Raw genomic sequence first — 20,963 nt, forward strand, 5'->3', positions numbered from 1 at the left:
AGAACAAAAAGCCCAATAAATCTTTTTAACAAAATGGCAGTTCATTTACTGCCTGTAATAAAATGTGTGCTATCATCGGTTTCATTGTACTTCGTCCTAAAACACATTTATCCATAAATCAAAGAGGCTAATATTCATCTTCTCTTTAATAAGTTACTCTTGAACTTTTAGATCTCTCTTTTACTGCAGAAAAAGTGAAAAACCAACATAATCTGCATTGACCACTTGACTTTGTAATCCAAAAAACACATTTGTCACTGCAAGTTTACTGATATCTTATTGGTGAAAGAATATCTGGGACATAATGTGTTCTCCATATATCTTGTGGCAAACAAGGGCAGATTTGTTAAAATTCTTAAACCCTGTCACAAAAGGATTCTTCACTTTTGCAGTATTTGCAATCATGTGATCGGAAGGGACACCGGTAATCCCGATGGATGTGCCGTATTCCAGTCCCTTTTTCATTAAAGTTAGATCCACGGTTACTCTTTTGTGTTAGATCCACGGTTACTCTTTTGTGTTCTACTTGTCTAATGATTCTTAGTGCATGCTGTTTTAATTTGTAGGTCACTTTCAAGTGCAGCAAGCACTGAGGTTAAACATCTGGACGACAACTTGCTGAGCTCGATTGAAATTACGAGAGAGCTCACGAGATTAGGACTAACTACTCTGTCAACAGTGCATATGCTAGTCTGGTTCCCTGTTTCGTATGCTCCTTATAGTGGAGTGCAAAGCAATGAGCGTACAAAACGGGGAACTAGACTATGCCTTTGCTCGATGTGTACATGATGCCATCCCTCATCCAAAGCATTGGATATTTAAAAAATCCTGATCGCATTATGCAAATCCTTTGTGTAAAAAAAACGCATGGCAACAAAATGTGTGCATCGATTTTCTCGAGCATGTGACCCAGACATACAGATGTGCGTAAAGGGGAACACTGCCACTCAGGTATTATTGGAATAATGCATTCTACAACAGGCTCTGTCATTAAAATTGTTGAAGAGTGAATTGGACAAAACTAAGACCATTTAGCAGCCCACTGGGCATATGTCCCCAACACCACCCATGCATAGACTTAATAATGTTGAAGCCAGGCATATGGGATTACCTTCCCACTTTACCACCTAAATTGACCTGCAAGTCATATATGATACCATTCACTGTACACTGTTCTGGCTGCCATCCATCAGTCCAGCTATCTGGCCAATCAGTGTACAGTTTTGGCAGGCATGAATATTATCTCATGACTGGCAAACCACACATAGCTTGATAGTTCCTACAAAAACAGCGGCCTATGACCAGCAGACCAACCTTATCCATGTTTCCAGGACTTGGCACACTAGCATCACAATTGGAACCTTCCATCCAGCCATCTGCACTGGCCCAACTGACCAGCCTGGAAAGCATCCATGCTGGACCACACTTCATGCTGGACATGACTCGTCTGATCCTACTAGCATATCTAATGAGTCATTTTTGAGGGGCTTCAAATCTTGTTACTCCAACCCCCTCCATATCATTGTCCTCCTCCATGTTGGAAATCTCAAGCAATTTTATGAAGGCTGACATGTTAGAGAAGGAGATAGAGCACTTGCTTGTAAATCAGATGGTGTAGTCCCAAACTTGGAACTATTGGATTTTAATTCCAGACCTTTTCTGGTTACAAAAGCCAACATGAAATTGAGACCTGTTATAGAATTGAACAGACTCCATCAGTTTATTACTGCCTGGAGTTCCAGTGGAGATGGCAAGGTCCATCCAGATATTTAACATGATAAATATGTCATTATACTGGACCTGTCTGATGTTTAGTTCCTTTAATTATTCACACAGTATAATATAAGGTAATTTCCTTCATATCAGCTACAGCATGGAACTGTACTACAGCCTCAGCCTTTGAGCCATTGCCAAGATAATGGACTGTATGTGTGCCATTCGGCCATAGTCTCAGCCTTTGAGCCATTGCCAAGATAATGGAAGGCACAATATCCAACTTCAGGATCTTCTCTTCAACAGAGATGGCAATATGCTGCATTAAATTACTCATAGTCAGCATAAACTATGTATGATGTAAATTAAAAAAATCATTCTTTGAGCCATTTTAGGATAACCAAGAAATGAAGATTATAGAGCAAAAGTCTTATCAGGATCCATGTTAAAAATCACATAAACCCTTCTACACCTCCCTGCAAATGTGAGCATCCACATTGATATGTTACTCAGCTTGAACTGGTAAACATCTGGTTGAGGGGTAGTCACTTAGCAGTGTTGAGATAATTAATAGTTCTTTCCCTTTATGTGTCATATATAGGAAAGATTAAAATTTGTATTTTCAGGAGGACTGGATTCAAGAAGTAGTGGGGCTTATTTTCCTAACATTATTTTAAATTATTCTTATAGAAGTAAAATGTACTAAAAGCATTTCTTCAGAATTTAGACTAGAACCCCATAAATTTCAAAACAGTTCTGGTCAAAAACAGTTATTTACTGTTATGCAGTAAAGTAGAAGTCATTTGGTTATAACTGTTACATGTGTTAACTGCACCTTTGAGGTATGACAGGTTTTGCAGTAACTATTGTATAAATCTCAAGGCTGTTCCATTAAAACGTACATGGGACCCAGGGAAAGCACTTTTAAAGTAGGGTACTCACCCATAGATGCAATTTAGAATTTTCTTATCATTATAATATGATCTCTGTGAAATCAAAGTACCCTAGGATATATTCTTAAAAATTGCCTTCCATGGGTACCATGTAAATTTAAATGGAACAGCACTCACATTGTAATGGTAACCATTTCTATTTGGTCATCACTGAACAATATTGATACCAAATCTAAAAGAATTATATTAGAATGGTATTTGCATTAGCAGTTTATTCCTTATTCAATACAAAAATCTTGAATATTGTTCTAAGCTAATCAGATGAACTATTCCTTCCCTGATTCTGTGAATGTTATACATAAATACATTTCCTGTTTGTACACACGCTTAATACATGGGGGCATTGTCATTGATCATTAAATATAAATCTGATTAAGAAATTACAGAGCGTACTAGTATACTAAGATAAGTCAGATGATTAAATATAAATCTGATTAAGAAATTACAAGAGAGTACTAGTATACTAAGGTAAGTCAGATTAAATATAAATCTGATTAAGAAATTACAGAGAGTACTAGTATACTAAGATAAGTCAGATGATTAAATATAAATCTGATTAAGAAATTACAGAGAGTACTAGTATAATAAGGTAAGTCAGATGTTTAGGGTATCTTGAATATCCAGATATGTTTAAATTCTCATGATTACATTTATTTATTTTTTGTAGCAAGAGATGCTAAGGTTTCCCAAGCTTCATGACAAGATTTTAGACGTAGTAACACATTTGTTGAGAAGTCGACTACCTCCAACCAATACAATGGTGAGTGAAGGAGAAAGTTCATAGGATAGGGCACAATGCATGGCCATTTTTTTTTTTTTTTTGACTTCTCATATTTCAATCCATGGTTCTCATGTTAATTTTGTTCTATTTAAAATAAGTTAAATAGCTTTACACATTTCCCTCACTAACTCATGTGCAGAGGGGTCCATGAACATAGACTGTGATATAAGTACAAGTTACTGAGGGACTTTTGAAAATCTGAGGATGGAGATTGACAGAGATGACGGGGGTGGGGGTGGACAGGTTATATCATTGAATACTCATTTGATAATCATGCTGATAATTAACTGTGAATAAGTAGCTTATTATAATGGACTTGTTCATTTTCTTTATAAATTACCTTTAATTTCACGATAAAGAATCTTGAAAAAATCTTTGAAAACAGTATTCCTAGCAATTTCAGAGTCTTAATATGTGTACTACTGAACATGTATATTACAACACTGCTTTTTGTGTTGAATTGGATACATTCTAGTGTTATTGTTCAGCCAAAACTAAACAAGATTTCTTTGTTTTTAAAAGGTATACACATTCCAGAAACAATGTTGAAACTTGTAAGGGTTGACTTCTCATCAGCCGAGTCACATCAAAGACTTACAAAAATAGTACTAACAGCTGTCTCGCTTAGCGCTCAGCATTAGGAGGTTAGTGTTAGGACTGGTCGGCTTGGTGTCAGGATAATGTGACTGGATGGGACATCATGCTACATATTTGCGACAGGATGCTTCATTGCTAGGCATCACTATAAACTGCTAGACTGCTGACATCGTAGTGATATGACTGAAAAATTGTTAAAGCAACATTAAAAATCCAAATCACACACACACACTTCTCATCAGCTAGTTCGAGTTGCACTTTGGAAAAATAAACAAGCTAAACTACATGAATACAAACACACACACACACTCTCAACAATAAAGACAAAATGAGTAAAATAGTTATATTATGGAGTAGAATATAAGACAAATAAATTGACAGTTTGCATTTTGTAATTTAAATTTTTCTATCATTATGTTGTTAAATCCTTTGAAATCCATTTATATGATAGATCAATTAATTATGTTAAGTGTCACATTCCGGTATAAAAGTATTACCCTACATGGTCCAATCCACACTATCCCATGATATATTAATTCTATACATCTTGCAAATAAACACTTTTAAGATTCACTGTATTCTGTAAATGTCATTTTCGAAATGTCATCTGATAAAAATCCCAATGATTCATCTGGGTTGAACTGGGGGTGCTTATGTATAGACTGACTTTGTGCTCTGTAAGTGACAAGTGAGTATATATTTTGCGAAATCTGATAAAAGATGTTCAGCAACTGAGCATGTGTCAGTTGTGTAGCATGATCACAGTGCGTTCTGATAAACTCTGTTTAAATATAGGACTGCTTGGCACTGAGCAAGTATCATATGTGTGGCTCAATCAAAGGGTTTTCAACTGGAAAACAATGCAGGTGCTATCATCACAAGCTTAGGGATTAAGTTCAGAGATGCACATGTATCTGTAGGACTCGAATTTGCACTGAATAAGAATCAAATTCTTGGCTCAATCAAAAGATTGTCAACTGGGAAAATAGACTGAGTGCTGCCTTTACAGCCTAAGGGCTTTGCACTGGAAGATATCTGGAATTTGATTTGGCATATGAAAAAGGCAAACATAAATCAAATCCAAACTTCTGTTGCATGAAACATGGTGTTTATACACAAAATATAATACAAATATGGCTTGTTTGAACTTACATGAAAATGAAAGCAATTAGAGTGACAAATCAAGTCTCTTTTTTTTATCTGTTGTTACAGTGCAACAAACAATTACCCAAGCTGTAAATCAAAACACAGCCAGCACTTAAGTTCTTGCAGAAGTACTCAAGGATATCGATGCGATGGTCAGTTGACTCCTTTCATGTTTTAATTGAAGAGAACATATCACAATTATACTGATTTCATTAAAACAAATGTCACTTGACCATATATAAATTGGTGATTATTTCTTACCATATTGCCACCAGTTAGCGTTTTCCAACATTTTTCATTGATCATTGTTTTGCGATATAGTATTACTTACAGTGTAAGGAGTAAATATTTTTTTCTAAGAAAATCATACAGAATAGTGATTTCCTAAATAAAACTTCAGTGTTGATTGTAAATCTCAAGGTACTGCCCTTTTGTATGATAAAATATCAAGGTTTCATGTACCTTTTTTAATTGCATGTTATCTGGACACAAGGTGTTGAGAGAGATATGTATTTAGTTTCATTTTTCATATTCTTTTATTTCTAGTTGTTGAAGATTTGCATGGTGGCCTGTTATCTGTCATCTGTCCATTTGCTTGAATTTGTTATAGTTACTTCTCCTAAACTATTGATAGGATTGTCACATATTTGTCCCAAGGTCTAAATGAAAGTTGGTGAATGTCTAGCATCAGCATGGCCACCATGGTGTTCATCTTGAAACTCTTGTTATCTTCTTCTGTTAGAATAGACTCATAAAAAGTTGTCAAGTGAAAACCCAGTGCCTATATGCCATTGGTCACTGGGTTTTCACTTGACAGCTTTTTATGATGTCTGGTTGGTCATTGGGTTTTAACTTGGGAACTGTTAAGAGAAATGGTTGGTCATTCAATTTTCACTTGAAAACCTTTTATTTGTCTGGTTGGTCATTGGGTTTTCACTTTACAACATTTTTATATGATGTGTGGTTGGTCCCAAATGAAAATAGTGGTGACTTGACATCAGTGTAGCTGCCTTGAAAGTCTTATTGCTGACAGACACATAATACAGTAAAAACTGCTATGAGCGACCACCTGTCATTTCCAACCACAATCGTAATGCATGGATCGATTTTATTATATAAATGCTCTGTTATGTGCGACCACCTGCTGAATGAGACCAGCAACCGTGATGTCTTGGCAAAACATGCATTTCGACACTTCTATGAACAACCGCATCGCAAAAATAAGGATAAACTCCACCAACCCTTATTTAATCCCCATGAAAACAACCGCTCATACCATTCTAAACTATTTTTTTTTTACAAAATAGGCTGGCTACCAATGTCTGAATTTGTTTAGCTATGCCTATAGGGTTTTATAGTGTCTGTCCTAAACCAGACTAAAGTATATGTAGATTATTTCCTAGTCTGGTTCCCTGCTTCGTATGTTCCCTGTGTTCTCTGCTATTCGTATAAGGGTGAGCCATGCAGGGAGCATAAAAAGCAGGGAACCAGACTAATTATTCCCACACTTAGCCTGCTTCCTGGCCTTGTTGTACTACCCAGTATCCCTATCAACAACCGTATCGCGAGAACAGACAGACACCACTGATCTGTATGTAATCAATTGCTACAACAACTGCTTGATTAGTAATGATTGTTCTGATAAAAAACAAACATAAAAGGAATATTTAAAAACAAAATGATTGTTGCTACTGGTGATAGATGCTACAGTCCAGAAACCAGGCTAATGTACATGTCACGAATTGCCACTGTAGTGCCACTGTTGGCTTAGTGGTCATGTATATTGTCTTTAGTCTAGAGTTAATCCATATTGACAGGGGTGAATAAGGCCATTGTCTTTTAAACCAGCAAGAGAATCGTTTACGAGATTTGATTGATAGTGTTCAAGACTTGTGATGTTTGTTGTATTTCACCCAATGTTAACTGATTACCTCCCAATCACAAAGCTGTCATCTATTCAAGTTGATGTGACTGGGTTACACACTTTGCTTATAGTGTTAATCCCTTTATGCCATCTTTGACTGAAGCCATTGACTTTTGTCTCTGAGTAAATGGTTCTGTTTCTGGATGAGATAATTGTTTCTTTTTATTTCATTAATTGTTAGATATGCAATGCACATGTATAGATTTTTCATATTTTCCTACAGCCCAGTAAAAACCGTCTTTATGTTCGATATTACAATTGAGCACTAATAATTTTAACACCTAGACCCATAATAACAATGGACGAACCTCCAACTAAAAAGAGACAAATTTTAAGGCTGGAGAAAATAATTATCGTAACTTAAAGAAGTGAAAAAGAGCAGACCATTCGCGGTTTAAACATCGGTAAAACAAATCTAGGTTGTTATAAAGGAAAAGGAGTAATTCAGAAATGATTTCATAAATATGTGATCTTCAAATGTAAATGTGATTTCATGTTTAATGATAGAAGTATACCTTTATTGCTATATAATTTTGTTTTTAGATGAATGCATACAATATTTTAAAAAAAACTATTAATAAAGAATAGAATATGTATACAGTGATTGTGGTTATTTTTCTTGAAATTGTTCTGAAATTGGAAACTGGTCTTTTTGTACAAATCTGCTATGAGAGACCACCTGTTTTGAGAGACCACTTTTTGTTGGCAGAAGGGGTGGTCTCTCATAACAGGTTTTACTTTATCACTGAAAAATGTTGGAAAAGTGTGCAAATTACTGATGTATGCACAACCAATGCATGTGTAGATAATAGGATAATGTTTTTTGGTATCAGTGAATACATGCAATTTTACTGTGTCATTCTTAATAGCTGTAAGGGTATCAGTCATAGGTCCACCAAATGATCTACTGACTCCAGTATATCAATTATAGGTCCACCAATGGGTATACTGACTCCAGTATATCAATCATAGGTCCACCAAAGGGTATACTGACTCCAGTATATCAATCATAGGTCCACCAAAAGATCTACTACTCCAGGATATTAATCATAGGTCCACCAAAGGATATACTGACTCCAGTATATCAATCATAGGTCCACCAAAAGATCTACTGACTCCAGTATATCAATCATAGGTCCACCAAAGGATATACTGACTCCAGTATATCAATCATAGGTCCACCAAAGGGTATACTGACTCCAATATATCAATCATAGGTCCACCAAAGGATCTACTGACTCCAGGATATCAATCATAAGTCAACCAAAGAGTATACTGACTCCAGAAATATCAATCATAGGTCCACTAATAGGTATACTGACTCCAGGATATCAATCATAGGTCCACCAAAGGGTATACTGACTCCAGGGATCAGTTGAATGTTTTTTTGAAATATCTTATTCTTGCAGTGTCACATCTACAGATATGGTGGAATATCCATCATCTCTCCATTTGCACAGGTTTCTTATAACTACTAAACTATGGAGAGGATTATCATGAAACTGCACACATATTCATCACATGGTCTCATTGGTTGTAAAAGAAAAAGGTGACAACCAGACTTCCAATATGGCGACCCTGTTGCTAAAAGACTTTGTTATGATGTCTAGTTGGTTCCAAATGAAAACAGTGCTGACCTGACATCCAGTGTAACCATCTTGAAAATCTTATTACTAGTCTTTCCTAGCAGATAGCTATATTAACATCAGGTTTTCACCAAAAGACTTTTTATGATGTCTAGTTGAAGTCAGATGATTTATATGAAAAATGGCCACCATAGTGTCATCTTGAAAATCTTGTTATCGCTACTGTTCTCCTTTACAGATTGTCTTATTAACATGGGATTTTCACTAAAAGACTTCTTATGATATGCAGTTGGTCCTAAATGTCAATAGTGCTGATCAGACACATAATAACTCCACCTTGTAAGCCATTTTGAAAAGTTTGCTATTGCTTCATCTGAACAGATTTTTATACAAACAAGGAATTTTTGCAGAAAAACTTCTTATGTAGCTGGTCCTAAATGACAATGTTATTGAACAGAACCCAGCATCTTGAAAATCATATTGCTACTTTTGAGCCATTGGTCATATTGACACGGCATTTGACTAAAAGAGTCCTTATGATATCTGTGATGAAAATGGTGCAGATTAGACTTCCAAAATGGCTGTCTTGATGATCTTATTTTTTACTAGTAGTGACTCTTTTGTTTTGAGTTGGGAAGGCATAAGCAAGATAACCGGGTTGTATTTTGGTAACAAGATAACCAGGTTGGATTTTGGATTTACTTCAGAACACTTTTGATGGTGATACAAATACATTGTTTAATGATGAATGACTTGAATGGGAAAAGAATTATGATTAAGATGTGCATTTATAAGATCCAGATATTTGACAAATTAACATAATCGCACGAACCTAATAATGCAACAAATGAAAATACAAATAAACAACCTTACACAGTACAAGGACAAAGGTGAATAATTCACACGATGAAAAGAATGATGTGGTTTACTCAAATAGTAATGTACTTTACTCGTATAGTACATTGTATTCACTCAACTAGTGAAAAAATGAGGTATTTTACTAAATAGTAAAATGATGAGAACAAAGGGACAATATACCAAATATCTTTACAATCCCAGAACACTGGGTATTACAAACCCCCCAAAATTAGCCCATGGTTAAAAGATTACATGCATGGAGTTACACACTCTGTTACCAGCACACTTGGTTACCAGTCACACTGGTCAATCAAGTAGTCACTATTCCAGGTAGTCACCAACCACCATTCAATTCCTTGGTCAATCAAGCAATCAGCACCCACCAATCAGTCAGCAATGCCCGATCACCTGCTACTCGACCAGCAACATTATTAACCCAGCTCTATGGCTGCTGTGGTTCAGTTTTACAGCTGCTGTGGTCAACTTCTATGGTTAGCTCTACAGCTGGTACCATCTAGACTCCAATCATCTCTACAGCCGCGACTCCGATCAGCTGAAAATACACATAATACTGTGTACTGTGCATGACACGGGCATATACGATAAAACGTAACGACATTGTATACGGTAAATTATACAGATTACATTATCAGCACAATAATTACAAAAGAATATACACAGGTTCAGAAGTGAACCTACCCATGCTGGATAAGAATCCTATGGTACTAAACATTTCTTAAAAATGCAACTTTATATTGTTAATATAGATCTCAAGCTAAGTCACAAACAAGAACAGAAAATTGCATTATACTATGTAAGTTGAAGCTACATAGAAAATATACAGAAATAAACGTGGTAGTACAATAGTTATAATTTATACACAAGAAATTAATATATAACTCACATATCTCTACAGCTGAAGATGTGCAAGTCTTTAAAGTAGACCGCTTACTGACAAGACGTTCCATAATGTGATGATTTAGTCATACAGAGAGGCATTTATACACAGACGATGTTGCCATACATCATCTGCGCTGGAAGTATTCAGGTTTTCCCATCGAAAGTACTTTGCACGCGCTGCATAGGATGAACCGAACTCGCTGTTTCAAAATATTGTACAATATACATAAATCACCCTTATTGTTATTGTTATACACAAAAAAACAAAACCTTAGTACATGTATTTAATAAACAAAAGACTTTACACAATTCCTGGATTGTGAAGCACTTAAAGATTGGTTAGAGGATTATTGCATGCTGCCTGATGAATGTGTGCCTGTATTAACAGGCGATCGCCAGAAAAGGAGTTTTTGTAGTTACTGGCTGGACATTATCAGGCAGACAATTAGTACTGGTGGCAAATCTGAAATTAGTTATTCAGTGGCTATTTACTTTGCTTCACAACAATGTAGACTGTGAGAGATCTTTATCTATGATGAAAAAAATACAGATTGTAGGAAGTCCTTGAATGCAGACAGACTAACATCATTTTTATTTTTAGAGTGTAAAATAAATACTTGACACCTGCAGTATAGACTTTAAAACCCCTGATTACATTTTGAAAAGTGCAAAGGGTGCATGTGTTGCATATAATAATGTGTATGTATGTGTTACAACACACTCATTATCAAAAGAATACAATAAAATAAAGTTTCAGAGATGTTAATAATTATGTGTGTAAAATTAGTTCATTTATTGCATTTGTTGTTTTAAAACTGTTGATCTTATATATAATATATGAATACATTTCTTCATGTAAGGTTTTTTTTGTCTTTGTAAGTTGTTGTTGTGGGGTTTAACACCATTTTTCAACACACGATAGGCTATGCATGGCGACCAATATTAATGGTAGAGGAAGAACCCGGAAAACCCCGGGAAGAACCACCAACCCACGAGAAGCTACTGGCAAGCTTTCTCACATACCCACATTGGCCAAATCCTAGACTTGAACCCACGCAGACAGAGGTGAGATGGCACTGATCTGTAATGGAGAGCGCTTTAGACCACTCAGCCACTCGGGGCCCCTTGGTCTTTGTAAGGTTTTTATTGGTCTGGCATACAGGATTTGCTTGACAGAGTTGGCAGAGTGCTGCAGTAATCACATTGTCTGGTCACCTTTCCATCCATCTCTTTGTCCATCCATCAGCAGATGGTTTCTGCATGATACCTTTACTGGAAATTCTTAGATTTTAACCAAATTTGATACGCGGCTTTATATTGATGAGATCTCAGTAGTGATTTTTTGTTGTTGCTGGTAATAATTTGCTCCAATATGAGCATATTTCTTGTAATTATTGTATTAGAAGTCATTTCATGTATTTAGTGCCATTGCATGTTTAAGAAGTTTGACCACAAACTAAAGCTTCATCTGTAAATGGGTTTATATTGGCAAGATCAATGATTACTTTTGTTATGAGCATATTTATCATATCTTTATCGTTGGAAAGACCTTTTCTAGAAAGTAGCAAACTGGGTAAAATTTACCTAATTAAAATTAGGAAGATAGTGTACATAAGTTTCTTCATAAGTGTGTTTAATAAGATGGTCAGCTGTTATGTTAGCTTAGTCTCCTTTATCAGCCCACTTGGGCCTCATGTATCTACTGAGCTTACAAACACAGGTACTTGTACATTATTCCGTTTCATGCATTCTTCCTATTGTACAATTTTTTATCTTCAATTCCATTGATGTGATGTAATAAATTAAGATATGTCCATTAGAAATGTAAAAAATTTGATTTTTTAAAGATGGTTTTAAATTGTTAAATATCCTTATTATGGTATGAAATCATGCAATCATCATGCCATGATTATATCACAGTTGCATGAAATTTAATCACAGGAAACTCCTAAATTTCTCAGTTATGGATGATTTCTTGTGAAATTTTAGATTATTGAACTTTTTCAACATTAATAGTACTTCATAGCTAAAGTTTTTAACAATCCTAAATGACTTAAAAATGTACAGGTTGGTATGCTTTCTTAGTTGAGTATATATTCTGAAGCAAGTGTCATTAGAAAGAAATGTGTGGGCCAGAAGTATCCAGTCACTAATTTTCATAAAATATTAGTTAAATGAGATGTTTTAAAAATTAGTCAGATTTGCACATGTTTAAGATCATTGGCTTCTCTTATCTAATATACAAAGAAAAGGGTATGTAGATGTGACATTTTTTTCACTGTGACCCAGTTATTTAGGTTGTAAGTAACTAAACATTTCCAGAGATCTTGTATTCTTTTTATTGGCTTTATCATTTTCTTTCACAGAACTGTTAGTGTAATTATTAAAATTGTATAAGAATATTCATTTTTCATTGTTTTAAGAGAGATTGAAATCACAACAGTCTCGTTCTACTTCCAGTTTCTTCCATAGTCTCATGATACACCCGGGCAGAAAGTGCTGTCATTTTAATAACATCATAATGTAATGATCACATCATAATAGTTGTTTATTATGTGTTTTATTTTGCAAAAGTTAACTGCCATAATTATCTTTTGTAGGTTGAAAATTTAGTACACATAGAATTAGCCTATATTAACACCAAGCACCCAGATTTCTATGAAGCCCAACTTGTACACAAGGCTATTACTGAGAACACTGAATCAGCTCGCAGTGCACAAAAAGATCTCGTCAGTAAACAGATGGATGAGAAAGATATGAGGGTAAGTATTTATTTCTTTTACTCAGTGTAATGCTGAAATTTTTAAACTCACACAGAATTTAGCAGAGCAAAAAGTCTTTAATATTAAACATATTTGGTCCACACTAAAAGTTGTACTAACATTGTAAAACTGAAAAGGAATTTATCAGAGACTAAAAGAAATGAATATAAATGGAAACAAAAATAAAATTTTAACAAATTAAAATTGAAACATTGTAATTTGATTTTGAAAATTTAAGAAAAGAAATGAAAACCTAAAAACTCAAAAAATATTAGGTAAGATATTGATAGCATAGGTGTTCATTGTAAGCCTTTGTATGGAACTCATCTTACATTCATGCTGTGTGAAATAATCATATTAAAGTTCAGTTGAATCACCTTTGTTTGTGAAGATACAAATCACAAAATCAAAGGTAGATATTATTTTCATATTACTGTCAACATGGTTATTTGTTTTGTTTTTATTCTTTTTTTTTAATAAGCAAATTTACTTGTTAATAAGATCCATCTACATAATTAGTTCTGCTGGCCATAGGGCAGAAGTAGCCATGGAATGTCCTTTTGTACATTGTCTGTCGATTCATCGGCATAGGCTACTTCTCTAATCCAATTATGCTATCACCTCTTCTCCTGAAAGACAAGTAATATTGACATAAGGCTTTTACCAGATAACTATTTTTTCTAACTGGTGCTAAGTGAAAATGGTGTTGCTTAGAGGTCCAATGCCCCTACTAAATAACCATCTTTAAAATCTTGTCATTCTTGCTCCTTGTGAATGGTCATAAAAACATGGGGTTTTCAATGAAAGGTATGGTCACATTCACACAGTATGGTCATATTCACACAGTATGGTCATATTCACATGCCTTTTCCAGGAAAAGATTTTCTAAATATTGGTCTTAAATGAAAATGATAATAATATTCCATCCAGTGTGGCAGCCACCTCAACTGATTTGCAAATCCTGTTATTGCTCAGATATCAGATTTCAACATCCAGCAGTTAAAAAGAAGAAATATTCTTATCTTGAATTCCTGAAAAAAAAAATTGGTCAGTAGTGTCGGTTCTTTTGAGGGACTTATTTTATACATTTTGTTGTGAAAGATAATTAAGTTTTTCAGAATTTAGTTCTATAAAAGTTACTTTTTGTTGCTCTCACTTTTTGACCTTTTATTTGTATTTGCAAGTTGTCAAAAGATTTGCATTAAGGTTAAGAAGGAAAAGAGAACATGTCATAGAAATTCAGGAATAAATGAAAATTTAAGTTCAGTGGATCCTGACAAACCTTTATTTTTGTGGGTACCAGTTTTCATGTTTTTTTTTAAATTCATAGATTGTGCAAGGTGTCCGATTGTTCCAACAGACTGATCATTAATTGTTCATTGGGGTTTTGGTTTGTAGCAACCATGAAATCCTGGAAAATGTGTACTCCATGTATAACCAGTGGGCTCTTGTATTCTTTAAAAAAGAATCCAGGAATGCTTACATTGCATGAATTAGTTCTATTTAAGTATTCTGTATGTACCAGTTTATATAGGTATCTAGCTTAATATGATTATTCTGTATGTACCAGTTTATATAGGTATCTAGCTTAATATGATTATTCTGTATGTACCAGTTTATATAGGTATCTAGCTTAATATGATTATTCTGTATGTACCAGTTTACATAGGTATCTAGCTTAATATGATTTTTCTGTATGTACCAGTTTATATAGGTATCTAGCTTGATATGATTATTCTTTATGTACCAGTTTATATAATTATCTAGCTTAATATGATAACCACAGGTTTCAGATGCAATGAAAGCAATTAGAGTGAACACCCAATTTTATTAAGCAAAAATGTGTATTAGATTCCTTAATTGTTGGAAAAATCGAACAGCACAAATATTCTTAATTTTGACTATCTTTGAAGCAATTTTACTGATTCAGAAGTTGTATTTAAATGGGAGCATGATAATTCAGAACATGATAAAACAGTAAGCTGTGCAGTTAGAAACTTATTTAGTCAGTCTTTTGCAAAGATTGAACCTCAAACAGACAGCATATGTGAAACTTTATGAACAATGTGGAGTTTTACCCAAATTCAAGTGTGTAGGGTTCTTTCAGGTATTCCAGTTCCATCACATCACAACCTTTATCATGTTTAAATATGAGTCATCATGGGAATGTTGCATAGTTTGCCCACATATCTGTTGTACAGGTTGAAAATTAAATCAAGTGAAATTTTTTACTAGATGCAGATTCCAAACCAAGAACTAAATGGCAGCAGCAGCTGGAGAATTTCTAGCCTGTTGCGGAACAGTAGATTGGAGCAGTTGAATCCACCTGAGAAGGGGGGAGGGGAAGGACAATACTCCCCATCTAGTAGTGCTCCAGGTAGTGCATCTCAGTCACCTAGAAGTAGTAGAAAAGCACAGGGCATCAACCTTCTGCCAGAGGTGGTCAGTATCTGCAGTGAATTTAATTTTTCTTTTATTCCATTAAGTGTAAGGCCTAGTCTTTCTGTGTCCTAAATTTGAGCTGATTTAGTTATTTCAGCATATACATTGGTTCACTGATTTTTGTGGGGTGTCAAATTCTGAGGATTTTATGGTTGCCTTAAACCAGAAATTGTAAGGTCCGGCATAAACTTAGCCACATGTGATGAAGAAGCCCCAAGCAGCAAGCAATGCTGTTTGACAAATCAACTTTATTACTGTAAACTGTTTGTAAAATATTATATAGTTGCTGTAATCTGGTATAAAATATTAGCTTTTATCTGTTTTGTGTGTTTTAGCCCTTAGATAAAAATGAATTATAAAGTATTTTGATATTGTTTACTGTACATGTATGTATATGGTATCCGGAAGCTGTAATTTCTGCTCCCTGCCTTAAACCGATATAGTGTGATATCAGAGACAGAGAAATGAGAAAAAGCATAAAGTATTCAAACACTAGTATCATTGAAATGAATAAATAATAAATGATACTAATATATGAATAAGTAATAATTGATACTAATATATGAATAAGTAATAAATGATACTAATATATGAATAAGTAATAAATGATACTAATATATGAATAAGTAATAAATGATACTAATATATGAATAAGTAATGAATGATACTAATATATGAATAAGTAATAAATGATACTAATATATGAATAAGTAATAAATGATACTAATATATGAATAAGTAATAAATGATACTAATATATGAATAAGTAATAAATGATACTAATATATGAATAAGTAATAAATGATACTAATATATGAATAAGTAATAAATGATACTAATATATGAATAAGTAATAAATGATACTAATATATGAATAAGTAATAAATGATACTAATATATGAATAAGTAATAAATGATACTAATATATGAATAAGTAATATTAAATGATACTAATATATGAATAGTAATAAATGATACTAATATATGAATAAGTAATAAATGATACTAATATATGAATAAGTAATATTAAATGATACTAATATATGAATAGTAATAAATGATACTAATATATGAATAAGTAATAAATGATACTAATATATGAATAAGTAATAAATGATACTAATGTATGAATAAGTAATAAATGATACTAATATATGAATAGTAATAAATGATACTAATATATGAATAAGTAATAAATGATACTAATATATGAATAAGTAATAAATGATACTAATATATGAATAAGTAATAAATGATACTAATATATGAATAAGTAATAAATGATACTAATATATGAATAAGTAATAAATGATACTAATATATGAATAAGTAATATTAAATGATACTAATATATGAATAGTAATAAATGATACTAATATATGAATAAGTAATAAATGATACTAATATATGAATAAGTAATAAATGATACTAATATATGAATAAGTAATAAATGATACTAATATATGAATAAGTAATAAATGATACTAATATATGAATAAGTAATATTAAATGATACTAATATATGAATAAGTAATATTAAATGATACTAATATATGAATAAGTAATAAATGATACTAATATATGAAACCTAGATTTGATATTTATTCAGATTGATCCTTCATTTGGGTTAAAGGTGTTGATAAACTTAGAGCCTCTTGAAAGCATGTCACATTTTATCTTTTCAAGTTTAATCCAAATGAGCAGCAGGATTGCAATATACTAAAACTATTGTTTGAAGCACAGTTACTAATGGAACTGTACATATACTAATTACAGAGAATACTGAAGCTCACACTTCACTGATTTTCAGCCAAAACCACTGCACAAGTATTGTCAAATCTAGTCTCTGGTACTCGCAAATGTATGTTGGGTAAGTAAATGTGAAATTGTTGAAGTCAACAAGTCCAGCTTTCTCAGAGTTGCAGATAATTAGGTCTAAACTTTAGTATGTTTTCACATGTGCTACAATTATCCAATCAGCATGAATCGGCTTGATGGATGAGGTTTTAAGATCCACTAATACAGGACACTGATCTTCACCTATGATGTCATCCTTTTCCCTGATGGTTTCCATGACTTGTATTTTGTTTAAGTGTTAATTTCATTCTTGATTGATTTCTTTATATGTTGGTCTAGTGGTTGATGTTATTCCAGACACGAAGCAGCAAAAGGGAGTGATACCATTGCCTTTTATATGTTATTCCAGACATGAAGCAGCAAAAGGGAGTGATACCATTGTCTTTTATATGTTTAGCTTCTTCACACTTTGAAGACTCTCCCTTTGCTAAGGAGTTGGAGCAGCCCCATTGACTTGCTTCTTCCAAGAATTCCTTTCAGTACATGGCTAGCCCACCTTTTCAAAACATAATGGACAATCGGTAGGTTTTCTCTAGTGGTGGATCTTCTACATAATAATCTAGTGCAGTCAAGGGAAGAGGTGCACACTCTTGCTTCAGATGGGCGAAGCTGAGTGTTAGACAACCAGACTATAGCCAGCTAGTCCTGGATTTCCTGGTATCCAAAATGTGGAAAATAATATTGATCTTTATGCCTGAAATAATTTTCTTAAGGACGAACTATTTAAGATGGAGACTACAGATTCAGCCTGTATTTTGATGACTGGTTGATCAAATGGTCTCCCCTAGTCGCTAAGACAAGGTATGTACTGCTGCTGGTCAATAGAGGCCCATGCTGGGACTAATGTCAAATCTTGAGAAACCTTAGCTAGTTCCATCTCAGATTTTGTATGCATAAGGATGAATTACATTACCAACAGGGGATTAGAAAGAATCCCTAGATTTTATTGTTGGCTTTCTTATAACTTTCCTTCTGGGGTCCTTGAAGTCCATGATAGATCCATTTCCCATAGGAAGACTGCACTTATGATCCCTCCAGTTTTTTCTTTTGGTGAATTGGAAACCGCACAGATACATGACAGCTCATATTTCTCTAGGATCAGAACTTCTCCACTACTTTAGTTGAAGGACCAATCGGGACCAGTTATTTACTGGAGTCCCCATGCACACCCCTGCACTAGATTCCTATCTATTCATGGATGCACCAGATTCTGGGTGAGGCACTCTTTTGGAGCTGGAAGTGCTGTTTGTTAAGGGTAGGGTTTGTGATCTCCGGAAGAAACTGTCCTATGCATTTACAATTTGCAAATGAGGGCAATATTTTCAGCTGTACAGGAATGTTTCAACCAGGTAAAGAGGCATTGGGTATTGGTCTCCTCCAACAACACTTTGGTGGTAGAGTACCTCAGGTGCCACATGGCACACGTGTTCCTTCTATATCAATAGAGGTTTGGAACCTTCCTCTCTGGGAAGGTATTACCCTTATAGTTCATCTAATTCCTGGCAAGAGAGATAACATAGTTCTCACAGAATGGTCTTGACACCAATCTTTAGCAGAGTCCAAGTTCAGAGTAGTGGTCCTGTTTGCAACAAGGCTGAACAAAAGCTCCCCATTTTATGTTTGCCAGTTGTGAAACAGGGCCTATGTTGTGGACACTGTCAGTCTAATGTGGGATTGTCTGTTCACTTTTGCCCTCCCAACATAAGAAATGATTACACAAGTATTCCACAGAGTCAGGAACTACACTGCTCAGCTCATTTTGATGGCCCTTCTGTGGCCTCAGCAGTCATGGCTCATTGATTTTTCTGAACCTTTCGGTAGACAAGCCGAGGTCATATGAGGGACCCGCTGTCACAGCAAAGAGGGACTCCTGAATACAACAGCCTACATATTTCCACTTTCATGCTCAGTGCATCTCAAGTGATCTATCTGCCAGGAAATGTTTTCAAGCAGGGTTGCCTATTGCATTGTTCCGGGCCAGATGGTCTACATTAAAGGTATGTGTTGCAGACTGGAGAATCTTCTGTGATTGGTGCAGCAGAAAACATGCTAATGCTAACTGTCCCTCTAAGTGCACATTGGCAGACTTTCATCTTGTCCTGTTTGAAGAGAGAGAATGTTCGGTATCTACCATTATAGGCTGTAGGGCAGCCCTATCCACAATGCTAACATTCTCTATTCCTTGTCATTGGCTTGGACCCTCATATTTCTGATATTGTCTGTTATTTTCAGCTGCAAAAATCAGTCTCTTGTTCTATAATGCCTAGATGGAGTCTCTTATGATGTTGTGGTTTTTGTAAACACTCAACCCTGTGAACTGTTGGGTGAAACTTCTTTTGCAAATTTTACCTTTGAACTTTTTTCCTTCTCTCATTAGCATCTGTGAGACACAGAAGCAAGTTTCATGCCTTGTCTTTAGCAAAGGTTGTTGATGGCTTCCTTTGGTAGCTCCACTGCCTTTAGAGATCGCCAGTCTGAGTCATATTTGTGCTAGGGATGATCAAGATAGACTTTTGTGCCCAGTTAGGTCTTTATGGTTCTGCTTCACTGTTTCTGAAGGGAAAAGTAAGGATAGGAAATATCTTTTCCTTCCACGTAAGGCCTCTGCTGATATTCAGTATCCACCATTTTCAGATGGATTATACTCATAATCATGTAGAATCCCTTGCTGCGAGGGATCTTTCATTCATGAAGTTTGAAGCCCATGACGTTCGTCTGTTCTACCTTGTGGATTTATCTAACTCTTTTGTCATTGGAGGATGTTATGAGAGACACATTTTGGCAGTCAGGTACTACTTCTTTTCCTTTTACATTGGTCATGATATACCAGATTGAAGGCATGTTTTCTTTGGCCAGTATTTGTGGCACAAAAAGTGGCCCAAGCTGATGTGTGGACACTCCATCTGTATCAGTGAGTATATATCATTTTTATACCAGTTTTGAGGCAATCAGCTTCCCTCTGCACTGACACATTCAGCAAGGCAATGGCCACAGGTAATGTACTGATAATAAAATATAGTTTTTGGTTGGGGAGTGGTTGTAAAAATAATTTTAATGGTGTAATGCTTACCTGTATCTATTGCCATATTCCCTTCTCTCACACTGTTCTTATGCCCTACAAGTAGTCTGTATTCCTAAGAAAGAAGATGGCTGTTCTGCATGGGTCTGTGATGTGGGGAACAGACTGGGTCTGTGTTTCTAACAACGAGGATGGCTATTGTGCATGGGCCTGTGATGTGGGGAACAGACTGGGTCTGTGTTTCTAAGAAAGAGAATGGCTGTTGTTCGTGGGTCTGCGATGTGGGGAACAGACTGGGTCCATGTTCCTAAGAAAGTTAATGGCTATTGTGCATGGGTCTGTGATGCGGGGAACAGACTGGATCTGTGTTCCTAAGAAAGAGAATGGCTATTGTGCATGGGTTTGTGATGTGGGGAACAGACTGG

General features: G+C 34.8%; 1 protein-coding gene across 3 annotated transcripts in view; it reads left to right on the forward strand.

Moving 5' to 3' along the window:
• LOC149787531 (dynamin-1-like protein) overlaps window positions 1-20,963 on the forward strand; it is a 93,074-nt gene that overhangs the window by 54,890 nt on the left and 17,221 nt on the right. For all 3 annotated transcript variants that reach the window (XR_016424067.1, XM_089973659.1, XM_089973660.1), the window contains exons 11-13: window positions 3,334-3,426; window positions 13,059-13,220; window positions 15,456-15,662. Coding sequence is in view for 2 of the 3 variants with exons in the window: in XM_089973659.1 (XP_089829785.1) it covers window positions 3,334-3,426; window positions 13,059-13,220; window positions 15,456-15,662 (462 nt within the window). In the remaining variant the exon portion in view is untranslated. The remainder of the gene's footprint in view (window positions 1-3,333; window positions 3,427-13,058; window positions 13,221-15,455; window positions 15,663-20,963) is intronic.

Source organism: Sinohyriopsis cumingii, chromosome 11, assembly GCF_028554795.1.
Source record: "Sinohyriopsis cumingii isolate HCF-2022 chromosome 11, ASM2855479v2, whole genome shotgun sequence".
Taxonomy (NCBI): domain Eukaryota; kingdom Metazoa; phylum Mollusca; class Bivalvia; order Unionida; family Unionidae; genus Sinohyriopsis; species Sinohyriopsis cumingii.